The following is a 17,816-nucleotide window of genomic DNA, read 5'->3' on the forward strand; positions in this document are numbered from 1 at the left end:
AGTCAGACCCTGATTCACCCAGAATTTTCCCCATATATATACATATATATATATTCACTTAGGGGCCTACACACACCCCGCCTACGAAGTACAAATTTTAATGTTTTTTCCTAAGTAGAAACCCCTTCATCACACTTAACACACCGGAAAACGGAAGACCAGTGAATGACAGAGAAATGTGTTTTTGGAACTTTTCCACCGCCTCCTTTCTGCTGGAGCAGCATTTCCTTAAAGTCTGTCTGTCCTCGGCCACACGAGCCATAGCTCAGAAGGATCTGGACGAACGGGAGGAATGTTCTGAAGTACGGTGGAGGAATTCTGAAAAAGACAAATGCAAAGTGCTCCACTTAGGGAGGAACAATCAGTTTCACACATCCAGAGAAGTGACTCCCTAGGAAGCAGCACTGCAGAAAGGGACCTCGGGGTCATCCCGGACCACACGCTAAACGTGAGCCAGCCGTGTGACACAGCTGCAACAATACAACTTCCTTCTGGGCTGTGTAACAGGACTGGTGTGAGCCGGACACAAGAACTCCTTGTTCTGTGCTATTGAGCACGGATTAGGCCTCAGCTGGGGTATTGTGTCCAGTTCTGGGCACCACATTCCAAGAAAAATGAGGAAAAATTTCACAGGGTCCAGAGAAGAGGAAGTAGAAGGATTAAAGGTCTAGAAAACAAAAGCAATGAGAGATATTAAATGGAACTGAGTTTGCTGGGTTGGAAAAGAGAAGGCTGAGAGAGGACATGGTTCCAGCTTTCTTTGGAGGAGGAAGGAGAAAATTGCTCTGTTTACCCCTGTTGTCACAAGGGGCAATGGGCTCAAACTGCAGCAAGGGAGGATTAGGATGGACAATAAGAAATTGTTCCTAATTGTCCAGGTGCTTAAACACTGGAATAAATAAATTACCTGGGCGGGTTGGGGAATCTCCATCGCTGCAGATATTCAACACAAGTGGGTCAAATAATTAACAGGGATAATATAGATGTTGCTTGTTCCCGGGGTGAGGGACGCGATGACCCCTTGAGGTCCCTGCCAGTTGTGCTGTTCTATCCTCCTAGGAACAAGCGGATCAGACGCTGGGCACAAGCGTCTTCTGCTTTTATCCCCCTCTGCTAATGGAGGTGGGGAGGGTTTATGCAAAGTCGGGGGGAGGGAGGACCTTCCTGTTTAAAAAGCCAAACTCAGGGCCCCTCTGGACCGGCCACATCGCAACAGGGCGGCTGTCCCCTGCTGGGCGGCTCAGAACACCCGGGGCTGGTTCGGCTGCAGAGGGGAATCAACATGCGGCGTCTTTTCATTTCTCTCTGTTTGATGGCAGCTTGGCCAGGTACATGGGCAGCCCGGGGAACCCCGACGATGCTGGAATAAGGGAGGTAAATCTCGTGTTCCCATCGTCATTCTCTGCCTTTCCTACAGGGGCCCAATCTGAGGTGCAGCTGGTCCAGTCAGGGGCAGAAGTGAAGAAGCCCGGAGAGTCCGTGAAAATCTCCTGTAAAACCTCAGGCTACACCTTCACCAGCTACTGGATAAGTTGGATCCGGCAGAGGCCAGGGGAAGGGCTGCTGTGGGTTGGATACATTAACCCTGGCAGTGGTGGTACTAACTATGCAGAGTCCCTGAAAACCAGAGTCACCATCTCAAGAGAAAACTCCCTCAGCACCGCGTACCTGGAAGTCCGCAGCCTGAGGACGGACGACACCGCTGTGTATTACTGTGCCAGGGACACAGTGAGAAGGAGCCTAGTTCCAGCCATGCAAAAACTGTGTGGGAAGCCAGCCGGGCACCACAGCCTGTCTGTGACAGAGCTGCCAGGCGGTGCCCACTCTGGGTCCACCTGGGGGCAGCGTGGGACCATCTCTGGGACAGAATTCGGTTCTAATCCAATTAGTCAGATGGAGATTCACCCACAACTTTCCTCTTCCTGTTCTGTGTCTTTCCTGTGGGGCCCACACACCCCCCACCTACGAAGTAAATCATTTAGTGGCTTTTCCTAAGTAGAATCCCCTTCATCACACATAACAAGTAGATAAACAGAGGGCCGGTGAGTGACAGAGAAATGTGTTTATAGAAGTTTTCCACCGTCTCCTGTCTGCTAAAAAGCATTTCCTTAAACTCTGCCTGTCCTCGGCCACACGAGTCATAACTGAGAAGGAACTGGACAAACGCGAGAAATGTTCTGATGTACGTTGGGGGGGATTTTAATGAGGAAAAATCAAAGTGCTCCACTTAGGGAGGAAGAGTCAGTTTCACACACCCAGAGAAGTGACGCCCTAGGAAGGAGCCCTGCAGAGAGGAACAGGGAGACATTAAAAAGAGCTGAGTTTGTTCGGCTGGGGGAGAGGAAGCTGAGAGAGGACATGACTGCTGCTTTGTAACAAGGAGGAAGGAGAGAAATTGCTCTCCTAAGCCCCTGACATGACAAGGGGCTCAAACTGCAGCAAGGGAGGTCAGGGTGGGACCATAGGAAAAACTTCCAAACTGTCCGGGCGGTTAAACACTGGAACAAATAAATTGCGTGGGGAGGTTGTGGGATCTCGATCACTGGAGATATTGAACACAAGCTGGTTAAATAATTCACAGGGGCAATATAGAAGGTGGTTATTCCCGGGGTTAGGGACGCGATGACCCCTTGAGGTCCCTGCCAGTTGTGCTGTTCTACCATTCTAGGAACAAGCGGATCAGACGCTGGGCACAAGCGTCTTCTGCTTTTATCCCCCTCTGCTAATGGAGGTGGGGAAGGTTTATGCAAAGTCACGGGGAGGGAGGAGCTTCCTGTTTAAAAAGCCAAACTCGGGGCCCCTCTGGACCGGCCACATCGCAACAGGGCGACTGTCCCCTGCTGGGCGGCTCAGAACACCCGGGGCTGGTTCGGCTGCAGAGGGGAATCAACATGCGGTGTCTTTTCATTTCTCTCTGTTTGATGGCAGCTTGGCCAGGTACATGGGCAGCCCGGGGAACCCCGACGATGCTGGAATAAGGGGGGGAAATGTCGTGTTTTCATCGTTTTTATCTGTTTTCCTACAGGGGCCCAATCTGAGGTGCAGCTGGTCCAGTTGGGGGCAGAAGTGAAGAGGCCCGGAGAGTCCGTGAAAATCTCCTGTAAAACCTCAGGCTACACCTTCACCAGCTACTGGATGCACTGGATGCGGCAGAGGCCAGGGGAAGGGCTGCTGTGGGTTGGAAGAATTGACCCTTCAGATGGTGAAACTAACTATGCAGAGTCCCTGAAAACCAGAGTCACCATCTCAAGAGAAAACTCCCTCAGCACCGCGTACCTGGAAGTCCGCAGCCTGACAACGGACGACACCGCTGTGTATTACTGTGCCAGGGACACAGTGAGAAGGAGCCTAGTTCCAGCCATGCAAAAACTGTGTGGGAAGCCAGCCGGGCAGCACAGCCTGTCTGTGACAGAGCTGCCAGGCGGTGCCCACTCTGGGTCCACCTGGGCGCAGGGTGGGACCATCTCTGGGACAGAACTCGGTTCTAATCCAATAAGTCAGACTCTGATTCACCCACAACTTTCCCCTTCCTGTTCTGTGTCTGTACCTTGGGCCTCACCCCGAGGGTGACCGACCTTTCTGGGTTCACAGGGATTGTCCCATATTTCAGGCTGGAGTCACAGAATCATAGAACACTAGGATGGGAAGGGACCTCGAGAGGCCATCGAGTCCAGCCCCCTACCCCAATGGCAGGACCAAGTACTGTCTAAACCATCCCTGATAGACATCTACCTAATCTGTTCTTAAATATCTCCAGTGATGCAGATTCCACAACCTCCCTTGGCAATTTATTCCACTCATTGACCACCCTGACAGTTAGGAACTTTTTCCGACGTCCAACCTAAACCTCCCTTGCTGCAGTCCCGCCTTTCCTTAACAAAGCCACATGCCCTGTACGGTCACTCCCCTGCTGAACTGCCCTTTCCCCAGCTCAGTGCAGCTGAGGCTTCAGGTAAAGTCCATCGTTGGGTCTGGCCAGACCCCACGTACTGACCGGCCCATACAAGCCGTAGCAGGGGAGGGAGCTGGGGCCTTGCCATGGGGGTAAGGAAGGGAACATTGAGGGGTTGGCTCATGGGTTTTGTCCCCCTCTAAGATTTTCAGGGGGACCTGGTGCCCCGGCAGTGCTGGGCAGCCCCGCCGTGGGGCAGCTGCCCCTGCAGCCTGGGACACCGCTGTGGGGAGGTAGCCCTACCCGCACTGCAGGGCAGCTTCCTGTGGAGCCAGCCCCACACTATGGGGCAGCTGCCTCCTCAGCTAGGGAGCCCTTGAGGCCACAGACCTCTCAAGTGGGGTGGCAGCCCTATAGCCAGTGCCCTGAGGTGTGGGGCAGCCCCTTGCCACAGCGAGTGAGGCCTCTCAGGACGGCGGCTGCCCCATTCAAGGCACCCAGATGCATGGGGCAGCTGGGAACAACTTCGCTCTCCCATCCCCTGCACACAGGGTGGCATCCCCACAGGGCAGCCACAGCTGCAGCCAGGGAGCATCCCAGCGCCATTCCTGGAGCTCAGGGCAATGGGGCAGCCAGCGAAACCCCCTTCTACAGGACAACCGCCTCTCCCACCGGGGAGTCCCCCTGGGCTGGCAGCCCCGTTTCAGCCCCCCACGGAGCTGCTCCTGCTTGGAAACCACACTGCAGGAGTCGCCCCTCCCCTCCGGTGTCCTGTGTCTGCGTTGCAAAATATGGTCCCCTCCACACACCCTCCCCTGGGACTTGTAAAGCTTCACGGATTTTAGTATCTAGAATCCCCCTCACCACAGGTAACAAGAGGAAACACACCTGAAAGAACAGCAGTGGCAGAGAAACGTGTTCTCAAAAGTGTCCTGTCACCTCCTGTCCCCTTGGGCAGCACTTCCGGAAAGTCTGGCGGTGCTCGGAGACACGGGTCAGCGCTCCAATCCGTCTCCACAACCTGGGCAAATGCTCGGAGGGAAACAGGAAGAGGCTCAATAAGGACAAATGCCAAGTGCTTCACTGAGGAAGGAACAATCGGCTGCACACACACAATGGGAAGCGACTCCCGAGGAAGGAGCGCTGCAGATGGGGATTAAGGGGTCAGAGTGGACCACAAGCCAAATGAGTCATCCCTGTGAAAGTCTTACAAAATAAAGCAAAGGTGGTTCTAATCTGCGCTAACAGGAGTGTTGTCAGCGAGATGCAAATAGTCATTCCTCCAACCTACCCTCTGCTGATTCCGCCTCAAAGGGAGCGTTGTGTCCAGCTCTGGGACCACATCTCAGGACAGAGGTGGAGAAATTGGAGAGGGCCCAGAGAAGAGGGACAAGGCTGATGAAAGGCCAAGAGAACGTGAGCTCTGAGGGACGCCTGAAAGAACTGGGCTTGTTTAGTTTAGAGAAGAGAAGATCGGGAGGGGACCTGAGAGCGGTTTTCAAGTACCTTAAAGGAGGTTGCAAGAAGGACGGAGAAAAATTTCTCGGCTTTGGACTCTTGTGATAAGACAAAGAGCCGTGAATTTAAATAACAACAAGGGAGATTTCGGCTGGACGTGAGGGGAAAATCCCAACTCTCAGACAGGTTGAGGACTGGAATGAATTGCCTGGGGAGATTCTGAAATATCCCTCACTGGAGGTGTCTCAGGGCAGTTGGATCAATACATCATTGGGATGAACTCGATGGTGCCTGGTGCTGCAGTGATGGGTTTGATAACCTTTTAGGGCCCTTTCTGTCATGAATTCAATGATTCTAGTAACAAGCGGATCAGACACTGGGTACAAGCATCTTCCTGCTTTTATCCCCCTCTGCTAATGGAGGTGGGGACGGTGTATGCAAAGTCGGGGGGAGGGAGGAGCTTCCTGTTTAAAAAGCCATACGGCGGGTCCTTCTGGACCGGCCACATCGGAACAGGGCGGCTGTCCCCTGCTGGGCGGCTCAGAACACCCGGGGCTGGTTCAGCTGCAGAGGGGAACCAACATGCGGCGTCTTTTCATTTCTCTCTGTTTGATGGCAGCTTGGTCAGGTACATGGGCAGCCCGGGGAACCCCGAAGATCCTGGAATAAGGAGGGTAAATGTCGTGTTTTCATCGTTTTTATCTGCCTTTCCTACAGGGGCCCAATCTGACGTGCAGCTGGTCCAGTCGGCGGCAGAAGTGAAGAAGCCCGGAGAGTCCGTGAAAATCTCCTGTAAAACCTCAGGCTACACCTTCACCAGCAACTATATGAACTGGATCCGGCAGAGGCCAGGGGAAGGGCCAGTGTGGGTTGGATACATTTACCCTGGCAATGGTGGTACTAACTATGCAGAGTCCCTGAAAACCAGAGTCACCATCTCAACAGAAAACTCCCTCAGCACCGCGTACCTGGAAGTCCGCAGCCTGAGAACGGACGACACCGCTGTGTATTACTGTGCCAGGGACACAGTGAGAAGGAGCCTAGGTCCAGCCATGCAAAAACTGTGTGGGAAGCCAGCCGGGCACCACAGCCTGTCTGTGACAGAGCTGCCAGGCGGCGCCCGCTCTGGGTCCACCTGGGGGCAGCGTCGGACCATCTCTGGGACAGAATTCGGTTTTAATCCAATTAGTCAAGCTGATTCACCCAGAATTTTCCTCTTTCCTGATTTCTGTCTTAACATTTTGGGGCCCACACTCCTTGCCCTGCAAGGGAGAACTGTAATGTTTTTTTTTCGTAAGCAGAATCTCCCTCGTCACAACCAACAGGACAAAAATCCAAGAGGAATGTGAGTGACACAGAAAAGTATTTGTAAGAGTTTACCCCCTGTAATGGAGTGGGGGGAGTTCCTGTGTGAGTCAGGCTGGATGTCTCAGGCAAGCAGCAGCTCCCAGTGGCTAAGGATGACCTGGGGCTACAACTGGCAGGTAACACCTCTGCCCTGAGCAAAGAGCAGGGAGGAGCTGAGCTGGGGTTTTGAATCAGGAGCGGCAGTTAGAGGCTAGGGAAAAGGGAGAGCTGGAAGGCAGCCAGCCTGAGGAGGGGGAAGCTGCACCCCAGAGGGGCACCCCTCGGGGTCTTTTCCCCAGGACGGGTTGGAAGGACTGTCTCTGGCTGCTGTGCTGTCGCTTCTGTGAGAAACTGGGCATCTGTTGCCTAATAAACCTTCTGTTGTACCTGCTGAGTGAGAGTCTCTCCTGCCAGCGGACGGGGTGCAGTGCAGGGGGACTCCTGAACCCCATCGCACCCCCACCTCCTTTTCCATGGAAAAGCATTAATGAATATCTGCTTGTCCTCTGCAAGGTGGGTCATAACTGAAAATGAACTGGACAGCCGGGAGAAATGGTCTAATGGAAATACAATGATGTCCACAAGGGCAAATTCAAAGTACTCCACTTAGGAAGCAACAGGGAGTTTCACACACACAGAATGAGAAATGTCTCCTTGCAAAGAGCACTGCAGAAATGGCACCGGAGTCATCATGGACTAAACCCGAGCATGAGTGACCAGTGTGAAACTGTCACCAAAATGTCATATTGTGATGGAGTGGGGGGAGTGCATGAGAGATGTGATGGAGTCGGGGGAGTGCATGTGTGAGCCAGGCTGGATGTCTGAGGCAAGCAGAGCAGCTCCCAGTGGCTAAGGATGACCCTGGGGCTACAACTGGCAGGTAACACCTCTGCCCTGAACAAAGAGCAGGGAGGAGCCGAGCTGGGTTTTGAATCGGGGGGCGCCAGTTAGAGGCGAGGAGAAGGGAGAGCTGGAGGGCAGCCAGCCTGAGGAGGGGGAAGCTGCACCCCAGAGGGGCACCGCTTGGGGTCTTCTCCCCAGGACAGGTTGGAAGGACTGTCTCTGGCTGCTGTACTGTTGCTTCTGTGAGAAACTGGGCATCTGTTGCCTAATAAATCTCCTGCTGTACCTGCTGAGTGAGAGTCACTCCCGCCAGCGGACGGGGTGCAGTACATGGGGACCCCTGAATCCCATCACATATATACGATAGTGGGCTGTATCACAGGAGTGGGCTGAGCAAGACGCAAGAACTCCTTGTTCTGTTCTACTCAGCAATGACCAGGCCTCTCTTGGACTATTGTGCCCAGTTCTGAGCACCATGTTTCAAATCAGCTGTGGAGAAATTGGAGAAGGTGCAGAGAAGAGCAACTAAAATGATTAACTGATTGATGAGAGATGTTCAATAGAACTGAGTTTGCTGGGGTTGGAAAGGAGAAGGCTGAGAGAGGACATGGGTGCAGCTTTGTGGAAAGGAGAAAATTTGCTCTCCTACGCCCCGGAGGACAACACAAGGAACAATGGGCGCAAACTGCAGCAAAGGAGGTTTAGGTTGGTGGTGACGAAAATCTTCCTCACTGTCCCTGCGGTTAAACACTGCCTGGGGAGGTTCTGGAATCTCCATCACTGGGGATGTTTACGAGCAGGTCGAACACATCTCTGACACGGATGACCTGGAGTTGGTGCTTGTTCCTGGGGTGAGGGACGTGATAACCCCTTGAGGTCCCTACCAGTTGTACTGTTCTATCATTGTAGGAACAAGCGGATCAGACACTGGGCGCAAACGTCTTCTGCTTTTATCCCCCTCTGCTAATGGAGGTGGGGAGGGTTTATGCAAAGTCGCGGGGAGGGAGGAACTTCCTGTTTAAAAAGCCGAATGCCGGGTCCCTCTGGACCTGCCACATCGCAACAGGGCGGCTGTCCCCTGCTGGGCGGCTCAGAACACCCGGGGCTGGTTCGGCTGCAGACGGGGAATCAACATGCGGCTTCTTTTCATTTCTCTCTGTTTGATGGCAGCTTGGCCAGGTACATGGGCAGCCCGGGGAACCCCGACGATGCTGGAATAAGGGGGGGAAATGTCGTGTTCCCATCGTCTTTATCTGCCTTCCCTACAGGGGCCCAATCTGAGGTGCAGCTGGTCCAGTCGGGGGCAGAAGTGAAGAAGCCCGGAGAGTCCGTGAAAATCTCCTGTAAAACCTCAGGCTACACCTTCACCAGCTACTATATGCACTGGGTGCGGCAGAGGCCAGGGGAAGGGCTGCTGTGGGTTGGAAGAATTGACCCTTCAGATGGTGAAACTAAGTATGAAGAGTCCCTGAAAACCAGAGTCACCATCTCAAGAGAAAACTCCCTCAGCACCGCGTACCTGGAAGTCCGCAGCCTGAGGACGGACGACACCGCTGTGTATTACTGTGCCAGGGACACAGTGAGAAGGAGCCTAGTTCCAGCCGTGCAAAAACTCTGCGGGGAGCCAGCCTGATACCACAGCCTGTCTGTGACAGAGCTGCCAGGCGGTGTCCGCTCTGGGTCCACTTGGGGGCAGCGTGGGACCATCTCTGGGACAGAACTCGGTTCTAATCCAATTAGTCAGACTCTGATTCACCCACAACTTTCCCCTACCTGGTCTGTGTCTCTACCTTGGGCCACACCCCGAGGGTGACCGTCCCTCCTGGGTTCACAGGGATTGTCCCGTATTTCAGGCCGGTGTCCCGCCTTTCCTTAACAAAGTGACACGCCCCGTACGTTCACTCCCCTGCTGAGCTCCCTTTCCCCAGCTCAGTGCAGCTGCGGCTGCATGTAAGCCCCATCGGGAGCTGGTCAGACCCCATGTACTGACCGGTCCACAGGGGCCGTAGCAGGGGAGGGAGCTGGGGCCCTGACACAGGGGTAATGAAGGGGGCATTGGGGGGTTGCTACGTGCGTTTTGTCCCCCTCTAAGATTTTCAGGGGGACCCGGTGCCCCGGCAGTGCTGGGCAGCCCCACCGTGGGGCAGCTGACCCTGCAGCCAGGGACACCGCTGTGGGGAGGTAGCCCAACCCCCACTGCAGGGCAGCCTCCGGTGGAGCCAGCCCCCCACTGTGGGGCAGCTGCTTCCTCAGCTAGGGAGCCCTTGAGCCCACAGACCTCTCAAGTGGGGTGGCAGCCCCATAGCCAGTGCCCTGAGGTGTGGGGCAGCCCCTTGCCACAGCGAGGGAGGCCCCTCAGGACGGCGGCTGCCCTATTAAAGGCACCCAGATGCATGGGGCAGCTGGGAACAACTTCGCTCTCCGCTTCCCTGCACACAGGGTGGCATCCCCACAGGGCAGCTACACCTGCAGCCAGGGAGCATCCCAGCGCCATTCCTGGAGCTCAGGGCAATGGGGCTGCCGGTGAAACCCCCTTCTACTGGACAACCGCCTCTCCCACCTGGGAGTCCCCCTGGGCTGGCAGCCCCGTTTCAGCCCCCCATGGAGCTGCTCCTGCTTGGAAAAAACACTGCAGGAGTCGCCCCTCCCCTCCGGTGTCCTGTGTCTGCGTTGCAAAATATGGTCCCCTCCACACACCCTCCCCTGGGACTTGTAAAGCTTCACGGATTTTAGTATCTAGAATCCCCCTCACCACAGGTAACAAGAGGAAACACACCTGAAAGAACAGCAGTGGCAGAGAAACGTGTTCTCAAAAGTGTCCTGTCACCTCCTGTCCCCTTGGGCAGCACTTCCGGAAAGTCTGGCGGTGCTCGGAGACACGGGTCAGCGCTCTAATCCGTCTCCACAACCTGGGCAAATGCTCGGAGGGAAACAGGAAGAGGCTCAATAAGGACAAATGCCAAGTGCTCCACTGAGGAAGGAACAATCGGCTGCACACACACAATGGGAAGCGACTCCCGAGGAAGGAGCGCTGCAGATGGGGATTAAGGGGTCAGAGTGGACCACAAGCCAAATGAGTCATCCCTGTGAAAGTCTTGCGAAATAAAGCAAAGGTGGTTCTAATCTGCGCTAACAGGAGTGTTGTCAGCGAGATGCAAATAGTCATTCCTCCAACCTACCCTCTGCTGATTCCGCCTCAATGGCAGCGTCGTGTCCAGCTCTGGGACCACATCTCAGGACAGAGGTGGAGAAATTGGAGAGGGCCCAGAGAAGAGGAAAAAGGCTGATGAAAGGCCGAGAGAACGTGAGCTCTGAGGGACGCCTGAAGGAACTGGGCTTGTTTAGTTTACACAAGAGAAGATCGGGAGGGGACCTGAGAGCGGTTTTCAAGTACCTAAAAGGAGGTTACAAGAAGGAGGGACAAAAATTTCTCCGCTTTGGACCCTTGTGATAAGACAAAGAGCCGTGGATTTAAATAACAACAAGGGAGATTTCGGCTGGACATGAGGGGAAAATCCCAACTCTCAGACAGGTTGAGGACTGGAATGAATTGCCTGGGGAGATTCTGAAATCTCCCTCACTGGAGGTGTCTCAGAGCAGTTGGATCAATACATCATTGGGATGAACTCGATGGTGCCTGGTGCTGCAGTGAGTGGCCTGATAACCTTTTAGGGCCCTTTCTGTCATGAATTCAATGATTCTAGTAACAAGCGGATCAGACACTGGGTACAAGCATCTTCCGGCTTTTATCCCCCTCTGCTAATGGAGGTGGGGAGGGTGTATGCAAAGTCGGGGGGAGAGAGGAGCTTCCTGTTTAAAAAGCCAAACGGCGGGTCCCTCTGGACCTGCCACATCGCAACAGGGCGGCTGTCCCCTGCTGGGCGGCTCAGAACACCCGGGGCTGGTTTGGCTGCAGAGGGGAATCGACATGCGGCGTCTTTTCATTTCTCTCTGTTTGATGGCAGCTTGGCCAGGTACATGGGCAGCCCGGGGAACCCTGAAGATGCTGGAATAAGGGGGGTAAACGTTGTGTTTTCATCATTTTTATCTGCCTTCCCTACAGGGGCCCAATCTGAGGTGCAGCTGGTCCAGTCGGCAGCAGAAGTGAAGAAGCCCGGAGAGTCCGTGAAAATCTCCTGTAAAACCTCAGGCTACACCTTCACCAGCTACTGGATGAACTGGGTGCGGCAGAGGCCAGGGGAAGGGCTGCTGTGGGTCGGAAACATTTACCCTGGAGATGGTGATACGAACTATGCAGAGTCCCTGAAAACCAGAGTCACCATCTCAGCAGAAAACTCCCTCAGCACCGCGTACCTGGAAGTCCGCAGCCTGAGGACGGACGACACCGCTGTGTATTACTGTGCCAGGGACACAGTGAGACGGAGCCTAGTTCCAGCCGTGCAAAAACTGTGTGGGAAGCCAGCCGGGCACCACAGTCTGTCTGTGGCAGAGCTGCCAGGCGGCGCCCGCTCTGGGTCCAGCTGGGGGCAGCGTGGGACCATCTCTGGGACAGAACTCGGTTCCAATCCCGTTAGCCAGACACGGGGCCACCCAGAACTTCCCCCCTTCCTGTTCTGTGTCTTCACCCCGGGACACCCCGCCTCGCCCTGGGGGTTTGACGGCTTCCCGCAGGTCTAACCCCCACGGCGCCCGGCACAGGAGGGCGCACCTGCCGGGTCGGCAATAACAGAAATGTTCCACCCCCTCCTGGTCAGCTGCCCCCTTTGCGCCCCCCCCCCGGCCGGCCTGCTCCCCTGCCCCCCCCAGCTCCCTTCTGCCCCCTGCCCGCACCCCACGCTCCCCGCGCGGAAACAATGTGGCCCTTGAGCACCCCCGAAACCTGGAGTGGCCCCTCATGACACTGGGGCACCCCCCTCGGCATTGGGGGTTTGTGTCCAGTTGGTGTAACGGCTCCAGGGCCCCCTGGCCGTGACCCACGTCTGCCCCCCGGCGGGAGAGAGCAGGCGGGGTCCACCCCGGCCGGGGTCCTGGCTGCAGAGCGCAGCGGCCAGGGCCAGGTGCCCGGGAGGGGGTGAAGGAAACCGGCCAGACCAGGGAACCCTCAGGTGATCGGGCCGGTTCCCCGTCTCCCGCACACAGCGGCGGGGGCCCCCAGCCCGGCCCCCGGACGCCGAAGGACCCGTCCGCCGAGGATGTAGCTAGTTCTTGGGCTGAATTTCTGAGCGCCGCCTCTGCCGCCGGCGCCTCCCCGGCCCCCGCGCTCCTTCTCTGAGCCCCGCCGAGAGCCGGGGCCTTTCTATACCCCCGCCCCGCCCCCGGCTCTCCGGTTAAACACGGGGCCGGCAGCGGAGCTCCGACCCCGAGCCATGAGATCCGGCGGGGCCCTCGCCCTCTTGCTCCTGTTCCCCGCCGCTAAGGGCTGCGGCCTCGCTGCCCGGGAGAATCCACCCGCCGACGATTCCTGCCGGGGTTCCCAGGGGATTTAGGCGCACAGCTGCGCGGGGCCTTTAGGCGCCCAGATGCCACTAATTTTTCTTCAAAGGGTACTTGGCTGCCCTTCCCTCGGAGCAATCAATTGGCGCCTAAATCCCCTACTCCCCTTGGCGTTCTGCGGGAGCCTAATTCCCTTGGGGACCCCCAGCCCCCTGGCGGGAGGCACCGACCGGGCCCGTTCTCTCCCACAGGCGCCCACGCCCAGATCAAGCTGCAGGAGTCCGGCGGGGGCGTCCAGGCCCCAGGGGAGCCCTTCCGCCTGACCTGCGCCGCTCCGGCCTCTCGGTCGCGGACCGCGGGGTGAACTGGCGGAGGCAGGTGGCTGGGGGTGCTCCGCGGGGGGCGGCAGCGCGGACTATAACGCGGCGCTGGGGAGCCGGGTCGCCGTCAGCCGCGAGCCAGCGCAAAGCGAAGCGGACCTGCAAGTCAGCCGGGCGTCCCAGGCCGACAGCGGGGTCTATTCCTGCGGCTTGCGGCACCGAGCGGGGACAACCGCTCCGCCTCCGGGCCCCGGCAACAACCGCCCCGCGCCCGGGGAGACGGGGGGAGCCAGGGACGGGGGCGCAGAGCCTCGGTCTGTGTGTGTGACAGGCAGGCAGTGCGGGGCAGAGGGACAGACAGACAGACCCTGTGCGGCAGAGGGACAGACAGACAGACAGACGGTGGAGGGAGAGACAGGGGGACAGACAGACAGACCGTGGGGGGCAGGGGGACAGACAGACAGACAGACGGTGGAGGGAGAGACAGGGGGACAGACAGACAGACCGTGGGGGGCAGGGGGACAGACAGACAGACAGACGGTGGAGGGAGAGACAGGGGGACAGACAGACAGACCGTGGGGGGCAGAGGGACAGACAGACAGACCGTGGAGGGAGAGACAGGGGGACAGACAGACAGACCGTGGGGGGCAGAGGGACAGACAGACAGACCGTGGGGGGAGAGACAGGGGGACAGACAGACAGACCGTGGGGGGCAGAGGGACAGACAGACAGACCGTGGGGGGAGAGACAGGGGGACAGACAGACAGACCGTGGGGGGCAGAGGGACAGACAGACAGACCGTGGAGGGAGAGACAGGGGGACAGACAGACAGACCGTGGGGGGCAGAGGGACAGACAGACAGACCGTGGAGGGAGAGACAGGGGGACAGACAGACAGACCGTGGGGGGCAGAGGGACAGACAGACAGACCGTGGGGGGAGAGACAGGGGGACAGACAGACAGACCGTGGGGGGCAGAGGGACAGACAGACAGACCGTGGAGGGAGAGACAGGGGGACAGACAGACAGACCGTGGGGGGCAGAGGGACAGACAGACAGACGGTGGAGGGAGAGACAGGGGGACAGACAGACAGACCGTGGGGGGCAGAGGGACAGACAGACAGACCGTGGGGGGAGAGACAGGGGGACAGACAGACAGACAGACCGTGGGGGGCAGAAATAGTCTGGACATTTTCCCTCTCGGCGCCAGAGGCTGCCGGGATTTTCAACGTCAGAGTCTGACCCCCTCCCGGCTCCTTCCCGCCCGCTTCCTCCGCCCCCCCCCCCCCCCCCGCCTCGCTCCCCGCTCTCCTGTGCCCGGCTCTGCCTCCAGCCCGCCCCTCCCTTCCGGCCCGGCTCTCCCCTCCCCACTGTGACGGGGTTCAGGGGTCCCCAAGCGCTGCCCCCGCCCGCAGGCAGGAGTGACTCTCACCCGGCAGGTAGAACAGGAGGTTTAGGAGGTGCCAGAGCCCAGCTCAGCACAGAGGGGTCAGTGCAGCCGGCAGAGACAGTCATTCCAACCCGTCCTGGGGAGAGGAGCCCGAGGGGGGCCCCTCTGGGGTGCAGCTTCCCCCCTCGCCAGGCTGGCTCCTTCCAGCTCCCTCTCCCCCAGCCTCTAACTGCTGCCTCCGATTCAAACCCAGCTCAGCTCCTCCCTGCTCTGTGCTCAGGGCAGAGGTGTTACCTGCCAGCCTGGGGTACAGCCCAGGGGTCATCCTTAGCCCTGGGAGCTGCTCTGCCCGTCACACACACATCCAGCCTGAGTCTCACCCCCCCCCCGCTATCACACCCCCTCACCCCCCCGACCGACACCCTCCAGCCCCTCCCGCCTGCACTGCGGGTCCCAGCTCCGGGGCGCCCCCCAGGCCAACCCGCTGCGGCAGCGCTGTGGGGAAGGGGCCAGGGCCGGGCCCCCTTAAGTCCAGGGGACCCCGGTGTTACGGCCCCTTTGCCCCCGCCGGGCGGCGCCTGTGGAGCTGAGGTCCCGCTGCCTCCCCCGAGACCGACGTAGCTCCTGAGCGGTGTGTCCAGGGGGTCTGGGCGCCGCTAGGTCCACACCAGCTGTTCCACAAGCCCGACATGCTAATGAGGCACTTCCGGATATGCTAATCAGGTGCTGCATATTCATTGCCGCGCCTCATTAGCATTCCCCGATCTGGCCCCTGACGGGGAGTGCTGAATCCTGACGAGGGGGCAGGGGACCGGACCCCAGGTCCCTCCCAGCCCTACGAGCGGCGTCTCCTGTAGGTATTCACTCGGGGCTGGGGACTCCTCATACCCACGCGCGCCTCCCTTTGCGTGGCAGCGCTGCGGTCCGACTCCCGGCCCCGCGGGAGAGGCCAGCCAGGAGGCAGGGCAGGTTTTCTCCTCGTGCCGCAGCTCGCCCCCGAGGGAGGGGGTCTGAGCTCGGCCTTACCCCCCGGGAGACGGCCCGGGTGGGCGCTGCTGGGGCCGGAAGCGAGGTTTTCTCCCTTGGGCGGGGACAGCTGCCCCCAGGGTCACGGAAGGGGTGGTCGTGCGAAGCCTTTAAGCAGGAGCCCCCGGAGGTGGGTTTTAAGTTCGCTTGTGGCCCCCGCCTCCTGCACTGGGGGTGCCAGAGCGGGGAACAGCCTGGACAGCGACTGGGGTCTGCGGCCACCTCAGACTCTGGCTGCGACCCTTGTTCTGTCTCCTCCGGCCAACACCGAGGCGGAGCGCAGTCTGCCTGGCGTGTGCAGGGGACCCGTCCCAAGGGGCCATCGCCCTGCGCTGAGCGCTCCCCGGCCCCTCTTATCCCGCCCCGCGGCCCGCATGCAAATCCCGCCCCGGGCCTTCCTCTCAAATACCCGCCCCGGCGCCCAGGGGCCTCAGTCTCGGCCCGGCCCGGCCCGCTCAGCACCGCCCACAATGAAATCCCTGGGGCTGTTCCTGGTCCTGCTCTCCGCCCTCCGCGGTGAGTGTCCGGAGGGAGCGGGGAGTCGGGGCCACACGCCAGGTTGAGTCGGGGACTCAGGAATTCACCCCCCGCTCTGTTTTCCCTCCGCAGGTGCCCGCTCACAGGTGCAGCTGGTGCAGTCCGGCCCGGGGGCGGCCAAGCCCGGAGAGACCCTCGCCCTCACCTGCAAAGTCTCCGGGGTCTCCATCTCTGACAGCAGCTACAGCTGGAACTGGGTCCGGCAGCCCCCCGGGAAGGGGCTGGAGTGGGTGGGGTACGTGTATCCATATAACGGGGATACAGGCTACGCCCCAGCGCTGCAGAGCCGGGTCACCATCTCCGCGGACAAGGCCCAGAACCAGTTCTCCCTGCAGCTCCGCTCGCTGACAGCCGCGGACACCGGCACCTATTACTGCACAAGGAACACAGTGACCCGGCCAGAGCAGGGGCTCGTACACAAAGGGGAAGCGGCTCCCGAGCCGGGCAGGGAAGTCAGTTCAGCGGCAAACCTGAGCCCGGAGCCCCGCACAGGGCCAGGCCCGCGGACCGGGACTCTAGGACCCAGGTGTTCCGGAGCGGGGGGTCCCCGGCCCTGCGCCCCCCGGGGGGACGCGGCTCTCACGCAGCGGGGAGAACAGGAGGGGGAGGGGGCGACAGGGACACAGCCCAGAACAGACTTGTCAGCACAGGGACCAGAACCCGTCAGTCCGACCCGTCCTGGGGAGCGGAGCCAGAGGGGTCCCCGAGCCGGTCCCTAACCCCTGCCTCCCTCCCCAGCCAGACGAGACTGCCCCGCTCACCAGCCCTGTTCCGATTGCAGCCGGCCCGGCCCCTGCTCCGCCTCTGGCCTGTTTCCGGGAAGAAATGGGGCCCGCGGCTGCCTCGGTTACAAAGGCCAGAGAGGGCCATTAACTCCGTGTGAGACCTCAGCACAGCGCAACTGCCTTCCCCGCCCCGCACTGACGCTGCGCCTGGGGAAACTGAGGCTCCACCTCGGGTTACCACAGGCCAGTAGGAAACACACGGGACCGAACGAGGAGAAGAAAAATCCTCACACACCCCCGCCCCCCTCCACTGCGTCACACCAGGCTGTCCCCGTCCCCTCCCTCGGACACCGCCCCCACCCAAGGGAAACCTCAGGCGCTCTCCCTCAGTCAGGGGACTCGTGGCTGGTTGGAACTCCTCCCCCCACCCGCCTGGAGCTGCCCCCCACAATCTGCGTCCTCTCCCTGCCCCTCCCCTCACAGGTCTGCCCCCCCGCGGGCCTGTGACCAGCTCGGCCCGAGGACACGGCGGTGCGTCACGGGGCGAGGGGGGGACACAGCGCTGAGAAACCCAGACAGGTTCGGCCAACAACTCCGGCGTGGGAACTCGCAGTTCATCTCCCGGCCACCAGGTGGCGCTGGGGCCACGTGACCCGCCCTCCCCTGCAGCGGGGGGGTTCTGATGGGGGGGACACGCCCAGGGTTTGCTCAGAGGTCAGAGCTCTGGCCAATGGGAGCTGAGAGCTGCTGCTGGGGGCGGGGCAGCAGGCAGAGCCCTCCCCCTCCGAGCCCACGGCCGCAAAGGGGGGCGGCGGAGGACTAAGGAACTGGAGGGGCCAGATGAGGCCTAGGGGCCCGATCCTCCCGCCCGGGGGCTCACCCGCCG

General features: G+C 59.3%; 1 gene segment (V, D, J or C); it reads left to right on the plus strand.

Annotated features, from left to right (window-relative positions):
* The first annotated feature begins 16,138 nt into the window (after positions 1–16,138).
* Positions 16,139–17,582, plus strand: LOC142004560 (immunoglobulin heavy variable 4-61-like). The segment is given in 4 exon segments: positions 16,139–16,184; positions 16,278–16,582; positions 17,036–17,163; positions 17,414–17,582. Coding segments are annotated over 4 exon segments (648 nt in total).
* Positions 17,583–17,816: the final 234 nt, after the last annotated feature.

The sequence above is a fragment of the Carettochelys insculpta genome, chromosome 32 (genome assembly GCF_033958435.1).
Source record: "Carettochelys insculpta isolate YL-2023 chromosome 32, ASM3395843v1, whole genome shotgun sequence".
Classification (NCBI taxonomy): domain Eukaryota; kingdom Metazoa; phylum Chordata; order Testudines; family Carettochelyidae; genus Carettochelys; species Carettochelys insculpta.